The following is a 17,232-nucleotide window of genomic DNA, read 5'->3' as shown; positions in this document are numbered from 1 at the left end:
GAAATACCTTCACACTACAGAACTTCTATGGCTCTTCCGTTCGACAATCTCTCCGGCATTGGAACCATCATCTGTTTTCTCTTCGGTCACGCTCGGTTGATTTTTCTAGTCGGCACACTCATTTCCTCCATTAGGCGCTGGCTCCATTACCCGCTGGCTGCTTCCCAAACAAACACACGTGCGGCTTGGCACTTGTGCTGTACGTAACAAGTCACGCGACGTGACGCTGCGGCTGTGATTGGTTCGGCTCTGCGCTACTTAATTTGGATTGGCTGACCTTTTTTTTTTTTTTTTTTTTTTTTTTTTTTAAGAGGACAAGAGCGGCGAGGTCTATCGCGATAGCTTAATTTCTCTATCGAGTAAAAGTTATATCGCGATACATATTGTTATCGTTCTATCGCCCAGCTCTAGTTCCAACATAGCATTTGAATCAGACTCATGTGATTTTTTTTTTTTTGTTTTGTTTTTTTTTCCCGTCTGTCACATGAAAGCATCACTGGACTGTAAGGGCTCCTATCCGAACAATACTGTTTGATTCATACTTGTTAAAGTCACTGTTTCTCAACAGGCATGTATGTGTGGGGGCTCGAGAGAGTACTGCACGGACTACATGAAGGTGTCTGATCAGCTGATGAATATTTTTTTTTTTTTTTTTTATTAGGGAATGGCTCATATTGACATTTACTTCTGGAAAAGCAAGGCTTCATTTTTCATTTCTTTAAGTAAAAATCCCTTCTTCTTCCCAGTCAGAAAGTGTGACATCCAGCCAACAAGTCATTTAAGGTCACAGTTGTAGCACGGTGACGACATTCCTGACAGTGACACAAAAATGCAGACAGGGTTGACTCATCAGATCAAAGTGTAAATCCAGTCTGGTGCTATAAATAGAAAAAATATATACAACTGGACTAAGGTAATAATCACTGCCATTTCTTACTTGTAAACGATATGGGGGGGGGGTATTTTTAGCAGACACTTTGCCTCAGTCTGATAATCTAAAGTCTTGGTTTGTTCTCTAGGTACAAAGTGCTTAAAATTATGTTTTATAATTTATCAGAAATGAACTGCATCATTAACTTTTTGCTAATAACTTTAAAAAATTTAGATAAAACATTTTTGGTTAAGAACCAAACAAAAAATTTTAAGATTAACAGGCCACAGCGTCTCAGATACATGTGTATCTGGGTCCTGTATACTGTCACTTCAATTCACTCTGTTTACCTTTCTTTTGCCAACCTTGGCACAAACATATATGGGCAGTACTTGTGGATGGAAGTCTTGCTGTCCTGCAAGACTCCCACTGGGACAGTGAGGCAAACCTCTCCACCAATTAGCATCCAGAAAGGGCTGTGCAATGTTCGAGCTGTACGCTGAATATTTCATTTGCTGATGATTACTGCTGAAGCTTCTGCACTCAAAAATCATAACTCCTACCTAATGTCCATATTTTAGCTTATTTTTTTTATTTAATTCAAGTATTACCGGCTAACAGCCAACCTTATGGAGAGCTCAAGGCATGTGTTTTTAAGATCTGAGATAATCAGAGTGAGGAGAGAATTGCTACCGAAATCTTTTCTTCTGTCTGCAAGCATCTTCTGAATAATCCTCGAGTACAGAAGGAGGAAGGTAACTGTGATAGAGCCTGTTTTAAAGGAAACGCAAAACAAAACCTCGTGCAAGCTGTATTTAGGATTTTGAGTGAAAAGCCAACATGAGCGAGGGATGAGGAAGGATGGAGAAGGCATGGAGTGCCAGTAGTTATAATAATATAGTATCAGTGTGCTCCTGAAGCTGTGAAACATAATGACTCCCCTTAAACAAGCACATTCCTGCTCAGGAGTGTTACAGCAACTTCAATTAGATTGATTTCCACTGTAATAAAATACATAATTATTTTAACTCCTTTCCCGATTTTACTTCTTCAAGTGGGTGAAAAGGAGCAACGTTGCCAGCGTTAAGGGGGGCCTACCAGTCAAAACTTGGAAAGTAGCCACCACAAAACCTCACATAAAAGCTTGTCTTGGTTATGAATCACAGCTTTAATTAATACGGTTATACCCCAGCTTAGTCTTAGGAATGTTACAGGAGTGTGTGGCTGCTTTAAAAAGACACTCATCCTTTGAGACATTTTGATGGTGGGTTTACTCATTTCCTTCCCAACGTGACACATTTGCTCATGCTCGTGAGGATTTTTGTTTTAAAAAAAAACCAAGAGTAATTTGCAGGACTGCTTGCATATAGATAAGTCATTAGATTTCACAGCTATTGTGTAGTAAAAGCTACACTTTCAGGAAATTGTGCTACTCTGGGGTGGGACTGTGTTTCTGTTTCCTGTATTTGTGTCTTTTTCGGGTGAGGGTAGACCACCCTAGCAAGGGCTTGAACCACATCTTCCACCTTCGTTCTGTCCACCATGAATGGAGCTTTCTTAACCCAACATGCCAAGAAGCTGAACTAATTTACCACTAGTGACCACAAAAGAAAAGAGCAGCTCTGTTTTAAAGTGCATGCACTTCTTCAAGAAGCCCTTTGTCTGGAGGCCTATGGTTGAATCCCTTCACAGAAAGGTCAGCAAAACTCTTAACATCGCACTAGATGTGTTTTTTTTGGTAAGGTTTCTTTTTGGTCAAATGTAAGACCTCTCTGGAGGGACCGCAAGATCTTACTGGCCAACTGACAAGACAAACACAGTCATAAAGCAGCGAGGACAGTTTATTTCTTTTCTGCTGTGGAATGCTCCCCGAAGAGAGGCAAAAACGGCTTTGCTTACTGACTCCACAGTAAAATGCCATTTTGTGGCACAGTTTGGACAACTGGATATATGGTTGCACAAACAACAGATGAATTTGGAGCTTAACAATGCCAAGACTTTTCAGCAGTGAAAGAAGAAGCACTTCCACAGTTAATAGTCAAAAGAATTTAATAATTGATTCCAACATATTTTGGTCATGCTGCGGCCTTCACCAGAGACTAAATTGCTCAACACTAAACCAAAATCACGTTCAGCAAATGCCTCCTACTATTAAAACACAAAGTTCACTCTGTTCTCTTTTTAGTTTTCGTTATAGATTCTCTGTCACCATGGCTAACAAAAGCAAGCAAGATGCTATTAATAAGCTTACCCCTCTTTTTTTTTTTCTTCTTCTTCTTTAGTTGGCTTACACGGACAAACTGATTTATGTCCGTATTCATGTATAAGTTGTCGTCTGTGAGGCTGCATGTTGAGCCTCACTTTGGATGAGCTGGAGACCATAATCCCTGTTGAATACTGTAATTTTACCACCATGCCGTCTGTCAGCCGGGCAAATTACAGGTCTACCATGTCTGTATCTATAACACCTTGGGTGCTGCAGTGCAGTCACATGACTGTGAGCACGGCGAACAAAACTGGCTGGCCTCTTCCTACCTGAGGTGATGCCCTTTGGTATGTGGCATGCCTCTGCCAGATTTTAATGAACCTGTGATTTTATTTCATTTTTTCACATTTCTTTTGGTGGCACAGAGCAAGACTTGTTGGTTTTTGATTTAATTGAAGGGTTTTTACATTAAGCCTTAATTAAAATACCCTTCAAGAATTCCTGGGATGGTTTTCAGTGTGTTGCTGCAACTAAAGACATATTTTATCTTTTAAATATACCACACTGTCTCTTCACTTGTGTGCCAAGAATGACTTTGCAAGTGCCTGATTCCGCAGCAAGCCGTCAAAGCTTTCCTCATGCTGAATCTGTAATCTGTACATGCGAAGTCTTCCCAAAATGCTTCCAGGCCTACCTGGCAACACTTGTTGATCTTAGATAATGGATTATTTGACTTGATTGCTGTCAAGCTAGTCTGAGCAGTTTTTATGCAGGTGAATGGAAACATGTGGCGGTAGAGCCAAATGAGGTTACTCATAGGTCAACCCGTGTAATGATGAACAAAAACATGGTCAGAAGGTCAGTTGCAGAAGCTTACCATTATTGCAAAGCTACAACGTTGCATCTTCAGAAAGAATCAGTTCTATTTGATGATTCAGTGACAGTTAGTCTGGAACAGATTCCATGGGAATTCCATATCCACTTCCAAACAGCCCTTATTTAGGTTGGGGGCCAAGGTATATTCATAACCGCCAATGTATACTTGGCAACTTATTTTAAAATTTTTAAATATTTGAGAGAATTGTATAACATCCAAAACTAGTAAAGAATTCCCACAGTTAGTTTACACCTCGCTCATATTGTCTGATGTGCTCCGATCATCACCCTATTCCCTAAAACTCGAAAACACTAGCATTTGACTCACAGTGGATACTGTGACAGTCTGAACGTTTAATGGAGTAATGGATAAATGTGCACTTGGAACAAATGTCATGCTACTTTTTATGATTTATGTCTGTTGTTTGGGGTTTCTGTTAGAATCTTTGGCATGAATGAAATTTGCAGCCATCTGTGCAGCTGCAAGAAGCTAGCTGTAATAGCAGTGACAAGTCTCTTAGAGTAGATATCTCATATGGGGTAGACAGGTGCTCTGCTTTGAGTCAGCCTCTTGTCACCATCTTAATGAGCTTCTGCCATTCAAAATAATAACTAAGCTCTTTGTGGGTTAGTGGGAAAAAACCTAGTATTTCTACTGTGTTTTGCATAGATTTTTATATGATTGATGTAGTATTCTTTGCACAGGTGGCCTTGTTGTGAATATGTTCCTGTTAACCCAACCCCCAACACATCAGCCCTCTTCAGCTGCCCTACAACAGGTTTGACTGGAACTCTTTCACATCCCGTTTGAAAGTCAGCAGAGGCATGTTCGGGCGGGAGTGTTTTCATGTGCCTCGCCTCAAGCAAACCTAAATTAATTGTTAAGTGTAATCATTTCTGCGTCTCGCCTGGTGGTCGCGTAGCATGGCAACTGTTTGCATCTTTGCGCTGTTAAATCAGCTCCAGATTTGAGCCGAAACCTCTCAGATCTCAGCTCCTCAGTCTGTTCTCACTTGTGAATAAGCCACATTTATCCAAAATAAAACAGAAAGAGTTGTTGCCTTTTGACTGTTAAACTCCAAATTGGAGTCTGTAAACAATCAAACAAAGAATTCAGCAGTATTTTTCAAAGATTGAAGAGTAGCACACTTGCATAGGACTCGAGTTTGCAGACCATTGGAGCTCACTCTCTTCCACATACTTGTGTTTAGGAGGTTGGCTCTCTCGTGTTTTTTGGAGCTGGGAACGCTGCAGCTGTTGAACAGACGTTTGGTTGAGCGTGGGTTTACTGGAGAGCCTGAGGAGAGGGCAGTGAGGCTTGGATTTCTGTTTTCTTTATGGATCCAGTGACTTAAGATGGGGTCTCGCGAAAGATCGTGCTGAATCTGAGAAGCTGCCGTTCCACAGTCCCAGTTGATGAGCTTAGACCTCAAGTTTTTTTGACAGACATGCGCGCACACACGCTGGCTCATTCGTCATTTGAAAAATTAATCTAGAAAGCAAACAGTCACTCTTTTGTACGCGAGACCCTGTCTCTTGTGGCTGGTATCCAGCTCTGTAACGAGCAGCAGCTGGCTCAGAGGCCTGCACTCAGGAGCTGCATCCCTCACCCTGATGAATGTGTCATTTGTTGCTTGTTTAGCAGTCGCTTTTGTTCTGGGTCTGAACCATCCACAGAGACACACACACACACACACACACACACACACACACACACACACACACACACACACACACACACACACACACACAGTGAACACACACACACAATGCTCAGCTACAGTTTGTGTAACCTACTTAAAATGGTGCAAAATCTAGGCCTTCATGACTGCTGGGTTTTGGAAAGAAAGAAAATGGTTCTTGGAAGGCGTCTGGGTATTTGTAGCCAATGAGAGTTCATGCATTCTTGTGTAGTACTTAATAGTAGTTCCTGTTACACCGCAGTCATCAAATGCAGGTTGGATGACATTCCCCCTGCGGTTGTTTTATTGCTTTATCGGCAGGAGTAGGGCAATAATATTGCCATGACTTCACAGTTGAAGTGATGTCTGCTGATGACTTAAGTAGAAGCTGTAGGCTATCTTTCAGTATGTGACTGAAGGGAGATGTAATTTTGGTGAGCAAAGGCACTTAAGTAGGTCTATTGTTTTATTTCTTGTTGTAGGTTTTTTTGTCTTATCTGAGCAAGTGCTTTATTTCATGGTGGCTGCAGTCAAATTTCGATCTCTTCCCTCCTCCAGCTTTCCTATTCACTGTATCTTCATAATTGGTGTGTCAGCGACCGTGGAATGTAGAAGAAACAGTTTATCATAAACTACGGCACAGAAGCATTTTTCTTCTGTTCCCCAGAGAAAATATTCATGATAGAGCAGCATCTCCAGAATTGGGCTGTAATGCATACTGAATGTTTTTCTTAGTCCCACTGTGAATAGAAGAAATCATCACGGGGAGGAGATAGATAGATAGATAGATAGATAGATAGATAAATAATAGATATAGAGATATATCTCTATATCTATTATTTATCTATCTATAGATATAGAGATATATCGATGGATATAAAAAAACAAAAAAAACAAATGCATTTTGAGGTCTCTTAAAGCATGAAGCATTTTTTGTCTTATTTTTCCCTTTCATGGCCTCTTTCCCCCTTCCAAGCTAGTGGGTTTCCTGTTCCAGCTGGAGCAAACCCAGAATGCCCAAAGAAGGATTTGGTCCAGAAGAAGTAGGAGGACCCATCACTGACATCCGAGCATCAGAAAGTCGCAAGACATAAGCTCTCTGTCGTTAGCGAGAGAGACTGTAAATGTAAATTTGAAACTGTGTGCTTGTGTCAAGTGGAGCACTTGTGATTGTGCACTGGCCTGCAAAGCAGAACAGTAGAAGAGAAAGGAAGCATGTACACCAGTTAGATTAGCTTTCAAGCTGAGGGAAAAAGAAAACAAACCCCCCACACACTGGACACCTGACATGAAACAAGAGGCTAGACAAAATGAGATATAAGGATGAGTGAGAGATCCTCTGATGATAACATGATGGGCTGAAATTTGATCTTTACTGCTTGAAGTTTCAGCCAGGGGAGTTGTGAGCACACAGAGAGACCAGGAATGCGAATTAGGATCGTGTGGTGCCTTCAGTCAAGTCTGTATCTTTTTGATATAAACCCTGAAGTAACCCCAGAGTCATGATAACAAAGGCCTTTTTAAATGAGTACTTAGCCAAGGTTTGTAAACAAAGAATGAAATAAAGACATCACAACTGCTCTAAGTACTCAGAAACAGAAGTGATTTTTACATGGCTACATCACATGCTTGCCATGAATTTGGCTCTTGTAATGTCAGTGACTCCTCCAGGACTGAAGTAGTGGGAGTTGATACGGGAGGTCATGGAGCTGGAGAGAAGAGGCTGAAGGGAGTGTGGAAAATGTGCACAGTTACTGAAAACAGTGGCATACTAGAAGTGGGTTAGGGCCTTTCAGTGGCTGTAATGATGGGGAACCCTTGTGTTGTCCACGGGTCATTTTTGTCCTCTAAAGAAATCTTTTGCTATCAAAAATGTATTTGTTATTCATCAAATGGGCTGAAAATAACAGAAGTTATTCATTACTATACTATGAATGATTGGAATAAGTTTCAAGTAATTTGATTTATTTATGTGGTTTTTATTGAATTTTATAACGTTGGTGGTCCTCGTGGACAAAAATGACCCCAAAGTACAAAGTGTTGCAAAGAGCCGTATTTTCACACCATACTGTTTTCAAACATCTTTGATCTTGGATCACTGATGTGTGGGGTCAAGCACTGGTCATAACAACCACAACAGGCAGCACAATGAGGAGGCAGGTGCTCTATATTCAATGAAATTTTATTTATACAGCGCCAAATCACAACAACAGCCGCATCAAAGTGTTTCGTATTGTAAGGTAGACTCTACAATAATACATACACAGAAAGTATCCTCAAAAGCCTCCATTGCACTGGAGATTTGCATACTTTGATGAGCATACTTTTTTTTACCATGTTGTGCAAAGCAATGACCAGTAGGACAAAGCACATATTGTCCTCTAGTATAATGAGGAGGGAGAATCAATGTTCAGGAAGATCCAGGGTTAGAAGATATAGAAAATATTGTCAATATTTAGAGCACATGCTACCCTTTCTCTGAAAAAGCACATCAGCCACCTGCAGAAGTGGAAGAAGGCTATGAAGTGAAGAAAAGTGATGAAGAATCTGAACTATGTTCAAGTAGGTTCTCAGGCATCCAGGACATGGTAGTCTGAGGAGCTTGGAGAGAAAGTGACTGGGCTTCTTGAAGTTTCTTGAATTTTCAGAATGTGAAACTGAAATAGAAGATGTGTCAGAGGACTACACATCATCCATTTCAATTATGATGAAGACAAAGAATCAAGCAGGAAAGAGGAATCAGCTGAGACAGAGGAATATTTGCAGTAAGGTGAGGAAACACTGATCTGGTCTTCTAACCTTCCCAGTGACAGACGATGCATGACTCTCTCATGTGCCTCAGAGAAAGATGATCTACCACAGTCCAAGCACATGTGCCTGGTCCCATACTCCTTCAGTGGCTTTTCTACTCGAGTACTGAAAGCATTACACACAGTGTATTCTGCTTGTATTCTGCTTTTTAACGTTCACATGCCAATGGATGCATCAGAGACCAAGTTGGGGTTCAGTAACTTGCCCAAGGACACCTTGGTAAGAACTCCAGACTAGAGCACACAGAGATTGAACCAACAACCATCCAATTAGCAGATGACCTGCTCTACAGCCAACTCAATGATGAACAAGGAGGGACAACAAGAGAGGAAGAAAAATGGACCGAATGCAGCTGTAGGCATATGTGGGTGTGTTGATTCTTACTGCCGTGCATCCAGTAGAGTCGCTATGGCCAGTTTATGACATCCTGAGTCTGGTAGAGAAGTTTTCATGCTGACACAAGATTAATCATAGAAGCACAAAAAGGACATAATTTCTTGATAAAGACACAATAGATGATCGTCGTTCATGACACAAACGTGCTCCCATTTGAGGTGTATGATGTGTGTTGGTGTTGACTTGGAATAAGTGTGATTATTTGCTGCCATTAAAAAAATTTAAATGGTTCAAAAAAAAAATTCTCACTAAAGTTCAACATACAGCACTCTCTAGTTATTCAGATAGTCAAAATTATCTAAACAATTAAATATTTAATTTTCTCAATTTGTTTTCGCTAAAAAAACAGGGTTTATTTTTTGTAAAGAAGGTCTGGTGGCCCTAAAATGTAAAATGTTGAGTAAATTTTGTGTTAATGTGTTGGTCTTAAGTAAAACTAAGGTGTAACACTGAATTGATTGACAATTTATACTTTATACTTTAAAAAACAGTCAAATGAAGTGGAGACACTTTTGACCCCTGATGGCTCACATTGTATGCAAATCGGGAGGACATCACAAGGGTTAAAGCTTGTTAAAGTGTAAAGAATTCCCATAACCGCCCCATACATAAACCTGTGTTTACATGTTCATATTTAATATTTTCATAATATTTATTATTTTTTTTATATGGGAGTTTGGTTTTTTCCTTACTCAGGTTTTCATTCTGTCCCAGATTGTAGACTTAATACTACATAATGCTGTATGCAGACAGATGTGGGGAGTGTGTGATTGGCTGTTGAGTCTCTTAGATGTATATATTTTTTTTTTTTGTTGTAGTTAAGAAGCATTCTTAGTCTCCTCTTTTTCATTTAGATCTACCACAGGCCACCACATCACTAAAGAAATAAAACGATACAGACAAATGTAAAGAACAATGGAACGTGATTTTTTTGTATAATAGATCTCTGGGTGAAATCTTACATGAATCCTATTTCATCCTGTCCTGTCTTAATCCCAGTAACTGTTCACTCCTTAGCATCTCAGTCATAAGATGTTTCATGACACTTAAGTAGTGCCTTTTAAAAAGTAAATACAAAGTAAATATTTGTCTTGTATCACAGATTAAATTCTTTCATTCAGTTTTATGTATACAGTACTGATTAAAACACTCTTCTCAGTGGGCTTTATGTTGTACAGTAAAGACCTTACAATAAAGTGTAACCATTATCCGAAGTGTGAGTGTTTTAATTTCACCAAGTAACCAGTTTTTCACAGGCTGAAATGTGACGAAGGGCCTCAAGGACAGAGTAAAAGGGAATTATTGTGAGATACTGTTTGAAGGAACCTGCTTATCTTAAACCAACACAGAAGCCAGCGATAAAGGGAACCTGTTGCTCCTTCTGTTTACCAGGATCTGTTCAAACTATCAGTGCCTGCTTGGGAATTCTTGTTAAAGTCATTAGGTTTGCTATTTGGCCTGGAAGTGTGTGGTTACCGTTGGGCCTACGTGGAATAAGATTTCACTGTCTTTTCTACCCACACAATAGCAGTCGGATGAAGAGAGGACTGCTCCAGGCCTGGTGACAGAATCTGATTCATACTGAGGAGAGATGTTATATAACCAAAGCAATCACATTTCACTATGGAGAATAAAAGTTTTGAACTTGTTAGTAAACCTTTCTAAATGCTCTCTTCTTTTAAGCTGTTTTATCTGAAGATAAAATATCTTTATTTTAATGAATTGATGCTCAGGCTGGCAAAGAAGCACATCAGTTTAGGGAGCGAAAGTGCCAGATAGTTGTTCCCATAGTAGGAGGCTTGTTAGATGTTGGGGAAAAAACAGTATGTCAACAACACTGAGACAGACCCTGGTGACTTTCTTTCCTGTCCTAGTAACCCTGAGAAGCATGGGAACTGTAAATAAAAGTATGCAAAAATGCTCCTACTGCCCTCAAGGCTGCAGACTACACAGACCATGAACAGATTGTTTAAGCATGAAGGAAAGTTCACTTTATGCCCATTAGCAGAGGCCATTATGGAGCCATTTTTCCACATCTCAGAGAGGATTTCCCATTAAAGATCATTCATTAAGTGATTGTGATTATTTTTTCCCCCCAGTAGGATTTCTAAAGGTCAATGTGGGAGCATGTTGCATGATAAGTAAGGCATTGGAGAAATGTTTTACAGACCATTGATGTGTTACAGTCATGCAAATAACGTGTCCCTTGCTCTCTTCCATTTTACAGCAGATATGCTTTAGCTGATTAGTCTCTGCAATTAATGAATGGGCTGAATCACCAATGTAGTGGATTCCAGTGTTGAAATAAATTATGTTTTCTCTCAGGATGTGAGATTTGTTTCTTAAATGGTTATCTGCATTGTTACTTCAAGGCTTTCTAGCTTGTTTTTTTTATTATTATTATTATTACGCTGTATTCATTGTTTCAGCCATGTTTATACTTAAATTATTATACATTTTTCCCTAATGCTGGCACTCTCTATCTAAGCTGAAATAGCTGTTTTAGCCAATACACTAAAGCCACTAATTGACATGATTTTGTTTTTGTTGGTATTTCATGGGCTAAGCTGAGAGTGGACACTCACTGATTGTCTCCGTTTCCAGCAGTTAGAGGGGTTATGCTCTCAATTCCTCTGAAAGGATTTTCTTTAACAACCTGGCTTTACTATTAATTATCTTAAGAACCTTGGGAAATAAGATTGACTTAACCTAATTATCCAAAGGTACATGATCAGTGACTAAGTACAGGGCAGGATCTCAAGGTCAGACATGACCAGTGTGGGGAGAATAACTCTACTCATCATTAGCAAATAATGCAGCAAAGGTCATTCTTGAATTAATCTTTTGGATCTTTTAATATACTGAGTAAGTTATTAGCTCAATTTGCCATCAGTCTCATCTTATGTCCTTCCCTTCTGTTTCAGGATTCCGCAAAATCAGCCTTGATGATCTGCGTAAGGCCTACATCGTCAAGGACGTGCAACAGTACATCCTTCACAGGCTGGATCAGGAGGAGGCCCTGAGGCAGCATCTAACCAAGGAGACAGCTGAGATGCTTAACCAACTTCACATCAAGAGCAGTGGTTGTTTCCTTTACCTGGAACGTGTCCTGGATGGTGTGGTGGAAAACTTTATCATGCTTCGTGAGATCCGCGACATCCCGGGCACTCTTAATGGCCTCTACCTGTGGCTCTGCCAGAGACTGTTTGTCAGAAAACAGTTTGCCAAAGTACAACCAATTCTTAATGTAATCCTTGCAACTTGTAGGCCACTCACAGTCAAAGAACTGTACCATGCAGTCTGGACCAAAAACATGACACTGACCATGGAAGAGTTTCAGAAAAAGATGGACATTCTCTCCAAATTATTGGTCGATGGCCTTGGGAGCACTAAAATCCTCTTTCACTACAGTTTTGCAGAGTGGCTACTAGATGTTAAGCACTGCACCCAAAAGTACTTGTGCAATGCAGCAGAGGGACATAGGATGTTGGCAATGAGTTATACTTGCCGGGCAAAGCAGCTCAAGCCGCTTGAGGTGCAGGAATTTGCATTGCATCTTGTGAACTCCAATCTACAGATTGAAGCATTTAATCTGGCTCTTTGGATGGTTTGGAATGGAACTCCTGCTAAAGACTCTTTGAGCACCTCCATACCAAAGGAACAGGAGGTTCTGCAGCTACTGGTCAAAGCTGGTGCACACGTAAACAATGAGGATGATCATGCTTCATGTATTGTACAACAGGCCCTAGAAAGAGAGGATTCGATAAGGACACTACTTGACAATGGGGCATCTGTAAACCAGTGTGACTCCGGTGGAAAAACTCTGCTGAGTAATGCTGCATACAGCGGAAACCTTGATGTTGTCAACTTGCTTATATCTAGAGGGGCAAACATGGAGCTAGAAGATAACAATGGACAGACGGCACTTACCCTTGCTGCAAGGCAGGGCCATACTAAAGTGGTCAACTGCCTTATTGGCTGTGAGGCCAACATAAACCATACAGATCACGATGGGTGGACTGCTCTCCGTTCAGCAGCATGGGGTGGACATTCAGAAGTTGTGTCTGCTCTGCTTTATGCTGGTGCCAAAGTGGACTGTGCTGATGCCGATGGCAGAACTGCTTTAAGAGCTGCTGCTTGGGGAGGTCATGAAGACATTGTGTTGAACCTTCTTCAACATGGCGCTGAGGTCAACAAAGCAGACAATGAAGGAAGAACAGCTCTTATTGCTGCAGCCTATATGGGACACAGAGAAATTGTTGAGCACCTGTTGGACCATGGAGCCGAAGTTAATCATGAAGACGTTGATGGAAGGACTGCCCTTTCAGTCGCTGCTCTCTGTGTTCCTGCAAGTAAAGGCCATGCATCTGTTGTGAGCCTTTTGATCGACAGGGGTGCAGAGGTCGACCACTGTGACAAAGACTGCATGACTCCTCTCCTCGTGGCTGGCTATGAAGGACATGTAGATGTAGTTGACTTGCTTTTAGAAGGCGGGGCTGATGTGGATCATACAGACAACAATGGCCGCACCCCTCTTCTGGCTGCTGCATCAATGGGCCATGCATCTGTAGTCAACACACTACTTTTTTGGGGGGCTGCTGTTGATAGTATTGACAGTGAGGGAAGGACTGTGCTGAGCATTGCATCTGCTCAGGGTAATGTGGAGGTGGTCAGAACTCTGCTGGACAGAGGTCTTGATGAGAATCACAGGGATGATGCAGGCTGGACCCCGCTTCACATGGCTTCATTTGAGGGCCACCGGCAAGTTTGCGATGCCCTTATTGAACAAGGTGCTCGTTGCACAGAGGTAGATAATGATGGTCGAATACCGCTGATATTAGCTGCACAAGAGGGACATTATGACTGTGTGCAAATTCTTCTGGAACACAAGTCATGCAGTGACCAGAGGGGATATGATGGGAGGAATGCTCTCAGGGTAGCTGCATTAGAAGGTCACAGGGAGATTGTTGAACTGCTGCTGAGCCACGGTGCTGATATAGATTACAAAGATGCAGACGGACGCCCGACGCTTTACATACTAGCACTTGAAAATCAGCTGGCCATGACAGAATATTTCCTTGAAAATGGCGCAAATGTGGAAGCTTGTGACACTGAGGGCAGAACGGCCCTGCATGTATCCTGCTGGCAAGGGCATATTGAAATGGTGAGGCTGCTGATTAACTACCATGCTGATGTGAATGCCTGTGACAATGAAAAAAGATCTGCCCTCCAGTCTGCTGCATGGCAAGGCCATACAAAAGTCGTGCAGTTTTTGATAGAGAATGGCACACATGTAGATCACACATGCAATCAGGGAGCAACGGCACTAGGCATAGCTGCCCAGGAGGGTCACATCGATGTTGTACAAATACTTCTTGAAAACGGTGCTGACCCCAACCACGCTGATCAGTTTGGAAGAACGGCAATGAGAGTAGCAGCAAAAGGTGGCCATTCAATGATTATAAAACTTCTAGAAAAATATGGAGCTACAACTCTAAATGGCTGCAACCCCTCCCCAGTGCATACCATGGAAGAAAAAACACCATTGGCAGTGACTGGTAAAATGCAGTCCCTCACCATCAAATCAAGTAGTTCTGGCAGCACTGGGGCAGGAGATGTGCAGTCATCTGGACGAGGTCTACAGAACGGGCCTGTTCATGCCTTCAGTTCACCGTCAGAGTCTCCTGATTCCACTGTAGATAGACAGAAATCCTCCCTGTCAAATAATTCTCTCAAGAGTTCAAAAAACTCCTCTTTGAGAACCACATCATCTACAGCCACAGCACAGACAGTGCCCATTGACAGTTTTCACGGACTGACATTTACAGAACAGATTCAGCAGCACTCACTGCCCCGCAGCCGGAGCAGACAGTCTATTGTATCTCCGTCCTCTACGACAAAGTCCATTAGTCAGCAGCCATCATCCCCATCCAGTGACTTTGACTGGTCTCAGCTGAAATCCGGTCTTAAATCAACAAAGGGAACTAAAACTGGAAATAGCACAGCAAACAGCAAAACAACACTGGGAGACAAGAAGAAAATCAAGAACAGTGGCTCAACCCAAGGTCAGGTTCTGGAGTATGAGATGACCCAGTTTGACAAGAGAATTGCCATTAATAAATCGGTAGCTAACATCGCAGTGAAAGATCCTCATTGTAAGATCATGATTGGTGGTTCAGTTCAGCAGGAAAGGGGACAGTGCCAGGATCAGTTTTTCATACAGCAGCAAAGCTGTTCTGAGAAGAAGAGGAATGGGATAATGACAAACCCCAACTATCATCTACAGGGTAATCAGGTTTTCTTGGGTAGGGTATCAGTTCCACGGACTGTTCAAAACAGGGGCCACCAGGATGTTCTAGAGAACTATCCCATAGGGGAAACGGAGCTAAGCCTTAAACAAGCCCTGAAACTGCAGATTGAAGGATCAGACCATGGGTTTAACTACAAAAAGGAGACTCCATTATAGCTGGTAAGAGAGAGTTTGTTTTTGTTTTGTTTTTTTAATATTCCAGCATGTGATTTTAATGTAATACAGCAACCATGTGTTTATATGTTGAAATCAAGAAAAGGTGAGGGCACATAGCAAACAACACATGCTTTTGGCTTGTCTAAGGACTAATAAAGGAGCAAAAAATGGGCACATAGATGATACCGGAATGCACTGAATAGAACCACCATTAGTTTTATTTAATCAGACTTGCGTGAAGAAAGCCTCCCAAGCAAAACATTAACCCAAATCATTCCTGTGCCATTTCAGATGTCTTGAATGCCATTCGTCATGCAGACGGCGGAGGGAATGTGCCAAAGCAACTGTTTTCATCTGCATTTAAAAAAAAAACAAAAAAAAAAAAAAACACTTTTTTTTTTTAAACTTTTCATCAGTGGGAGACCTCAAAATGTTACCTAGGGAAGATTGTTTTCTGCCTAAGGCTTATGTGAACTGATACTTCAATGTGCCTACATCTGTTACAGCCTTCTCCATGTATCCATGCAAACTATCATCTTAATTTAATGTAATGCTATTTAATAAACAGTGTATGCACTTTTAAGAGTAAAATGACAGACATGCATTTGTTCTAGTCACTCGTATCCCATCCATGTTTTATCTAAGTAACTGTTTGAGAAAACGTACCAATGCTTTTTCCTGTTATTTTATATTAATGTTTGTTCTACTTTTTAAACACTGACAACAATGTACTGCGAGTACAATGTAACAAAACAGAGGACATAACAGTAACTGATGCCATGGTATGAAGTAAGCGCATTGATAGTCTGCCTTTCTAGAGACCCCAAATAATCTGTGTTAACTTTGAGCAGCGTGTTAAACTTACTTTGTGTGTGATGTGTCAATAGCTATTTTCATCACAAGTATATAAAAGTGTATTTATTTTTGGGGGAAAAAAAGCCACTTTTTGGTTTTGCATTACATTCTATCATGGTGCTGTGTTTTCAGACGTTGCCTGCAGTCATTTTGAACTCCCAATTTGTTGGCTATGTAAGTTTGTGCATTATTAAAATATCTAAGAAAGAGGGAGGTTCATCGAAAATGTAAACAAAAATAATAATAATTTTGTCCCTATGGGATTTTTTTTTTTTTTTTTTGGTTGTTGTTGTTGTGAGTCCTGTTTTGTGTGCATTTAAAAAAAATATTTAAATAATCCATTTTGGTGCTAAAAGCAGCAATGTCAAGTGATTAAAAATACATTTGTCAGCACAGTTACATGTATAACCTACTGCATCGCAAGAAACAAAATCCAAGCTTTGTTTCCGTATCGTCATGTGGTTCATTTTCAGTTAATTCCTGGCTGGATTTTTCAGGGGCATGACACAGACTCAGAAAGGCTTCAGCCATTAAGACAACTACTAGCTGTTAGTGACATTGTCTGTAATGCAAAGTTGTAAAGCCAAAGTTGAATGGGTATATTCTAACCCGCCTCCTCCCTGTGAGACACTGAGGATCAGTTGGACACGACTTACCCCTGTGGGAGACTGAGGGGAGGAGGTGCTCAGCTGTGACACTGAGGGAACTGAAACATCTGTTTCTTATGAATTCCATAGAGCTGCGTTAGTGTTTACAGGCTGTGTCATATTTTTTTGCAGGCTTTTCATAATGTTAACGGTGAGATATATTGCCAAGAACTGGGATCGAGGAGTAGAAGCCTATCGCATGCACGAACACTTATAAGCCCTAGTGAAAGCTCTCAGCTCTTCAGTACTACAGTAGCTCAAATGTATGCCATGAAGGGACGGTAGAAGGATTCTAAGCAGGACCGGGTTTAGAAACAGTGTTGGAAAAACATACTGTATAGTCTTATTAAGCAGTTATCTTGTTTGTCTTGACTGTGTTTTGTCTGCCATCTTTGATTTGACTGTCAGTGATTGGATTGTAA

At 41.0% G+C, this 17,232-nt stretch overlaps 1 protein-coding gene across 1 annotated transcript in view; it reads left to right on the top strand.

Moving 5' to 3' along the window:
* The window catches only part of ankrd50 (ankyrin repeat domain 50), a 41,971-nt gene extending 25,427 nt beyond the window's left edge, over positions 1-16,544 (top strand). The window contains exons 4-5 of the mRNA XM_085416831.1: positions 11,767-15,311; positions 15,600-16,544. Coding sequence (XP_085272957.1) covers positions 11,767-15,308 — 3,542 coding nt within the window. The 3' untranslated portion in view covers positions 15,309-15,311; positions 15,600-16,544. The remainder of the gene's footprint in view (positions 1-11,766; positions 15,312-15,599) is intronic.
* Positions 16,545-17,232: the final 688 nt, after the last annotated feature.

Source organism: Rhamphochromis longiceps, linkage group LG2, assembly GCF_057381845.1.
Source record: "Rhamphochromis longiceps isolate RC_006_pf linkage group LG2, R_longiceps_female_GT1.1, whole genome shotgun sequence".
Lineage (NCBI taxonomy): Eukaryota > Metazoa > Chordata > Actinopteri > Cichliformes > Cichlidae > Rhamphochromis > Rhamphochromis longiceps.
This window is presented reverse-complemented; position numbering and strand designations above follow the sequence as displayed.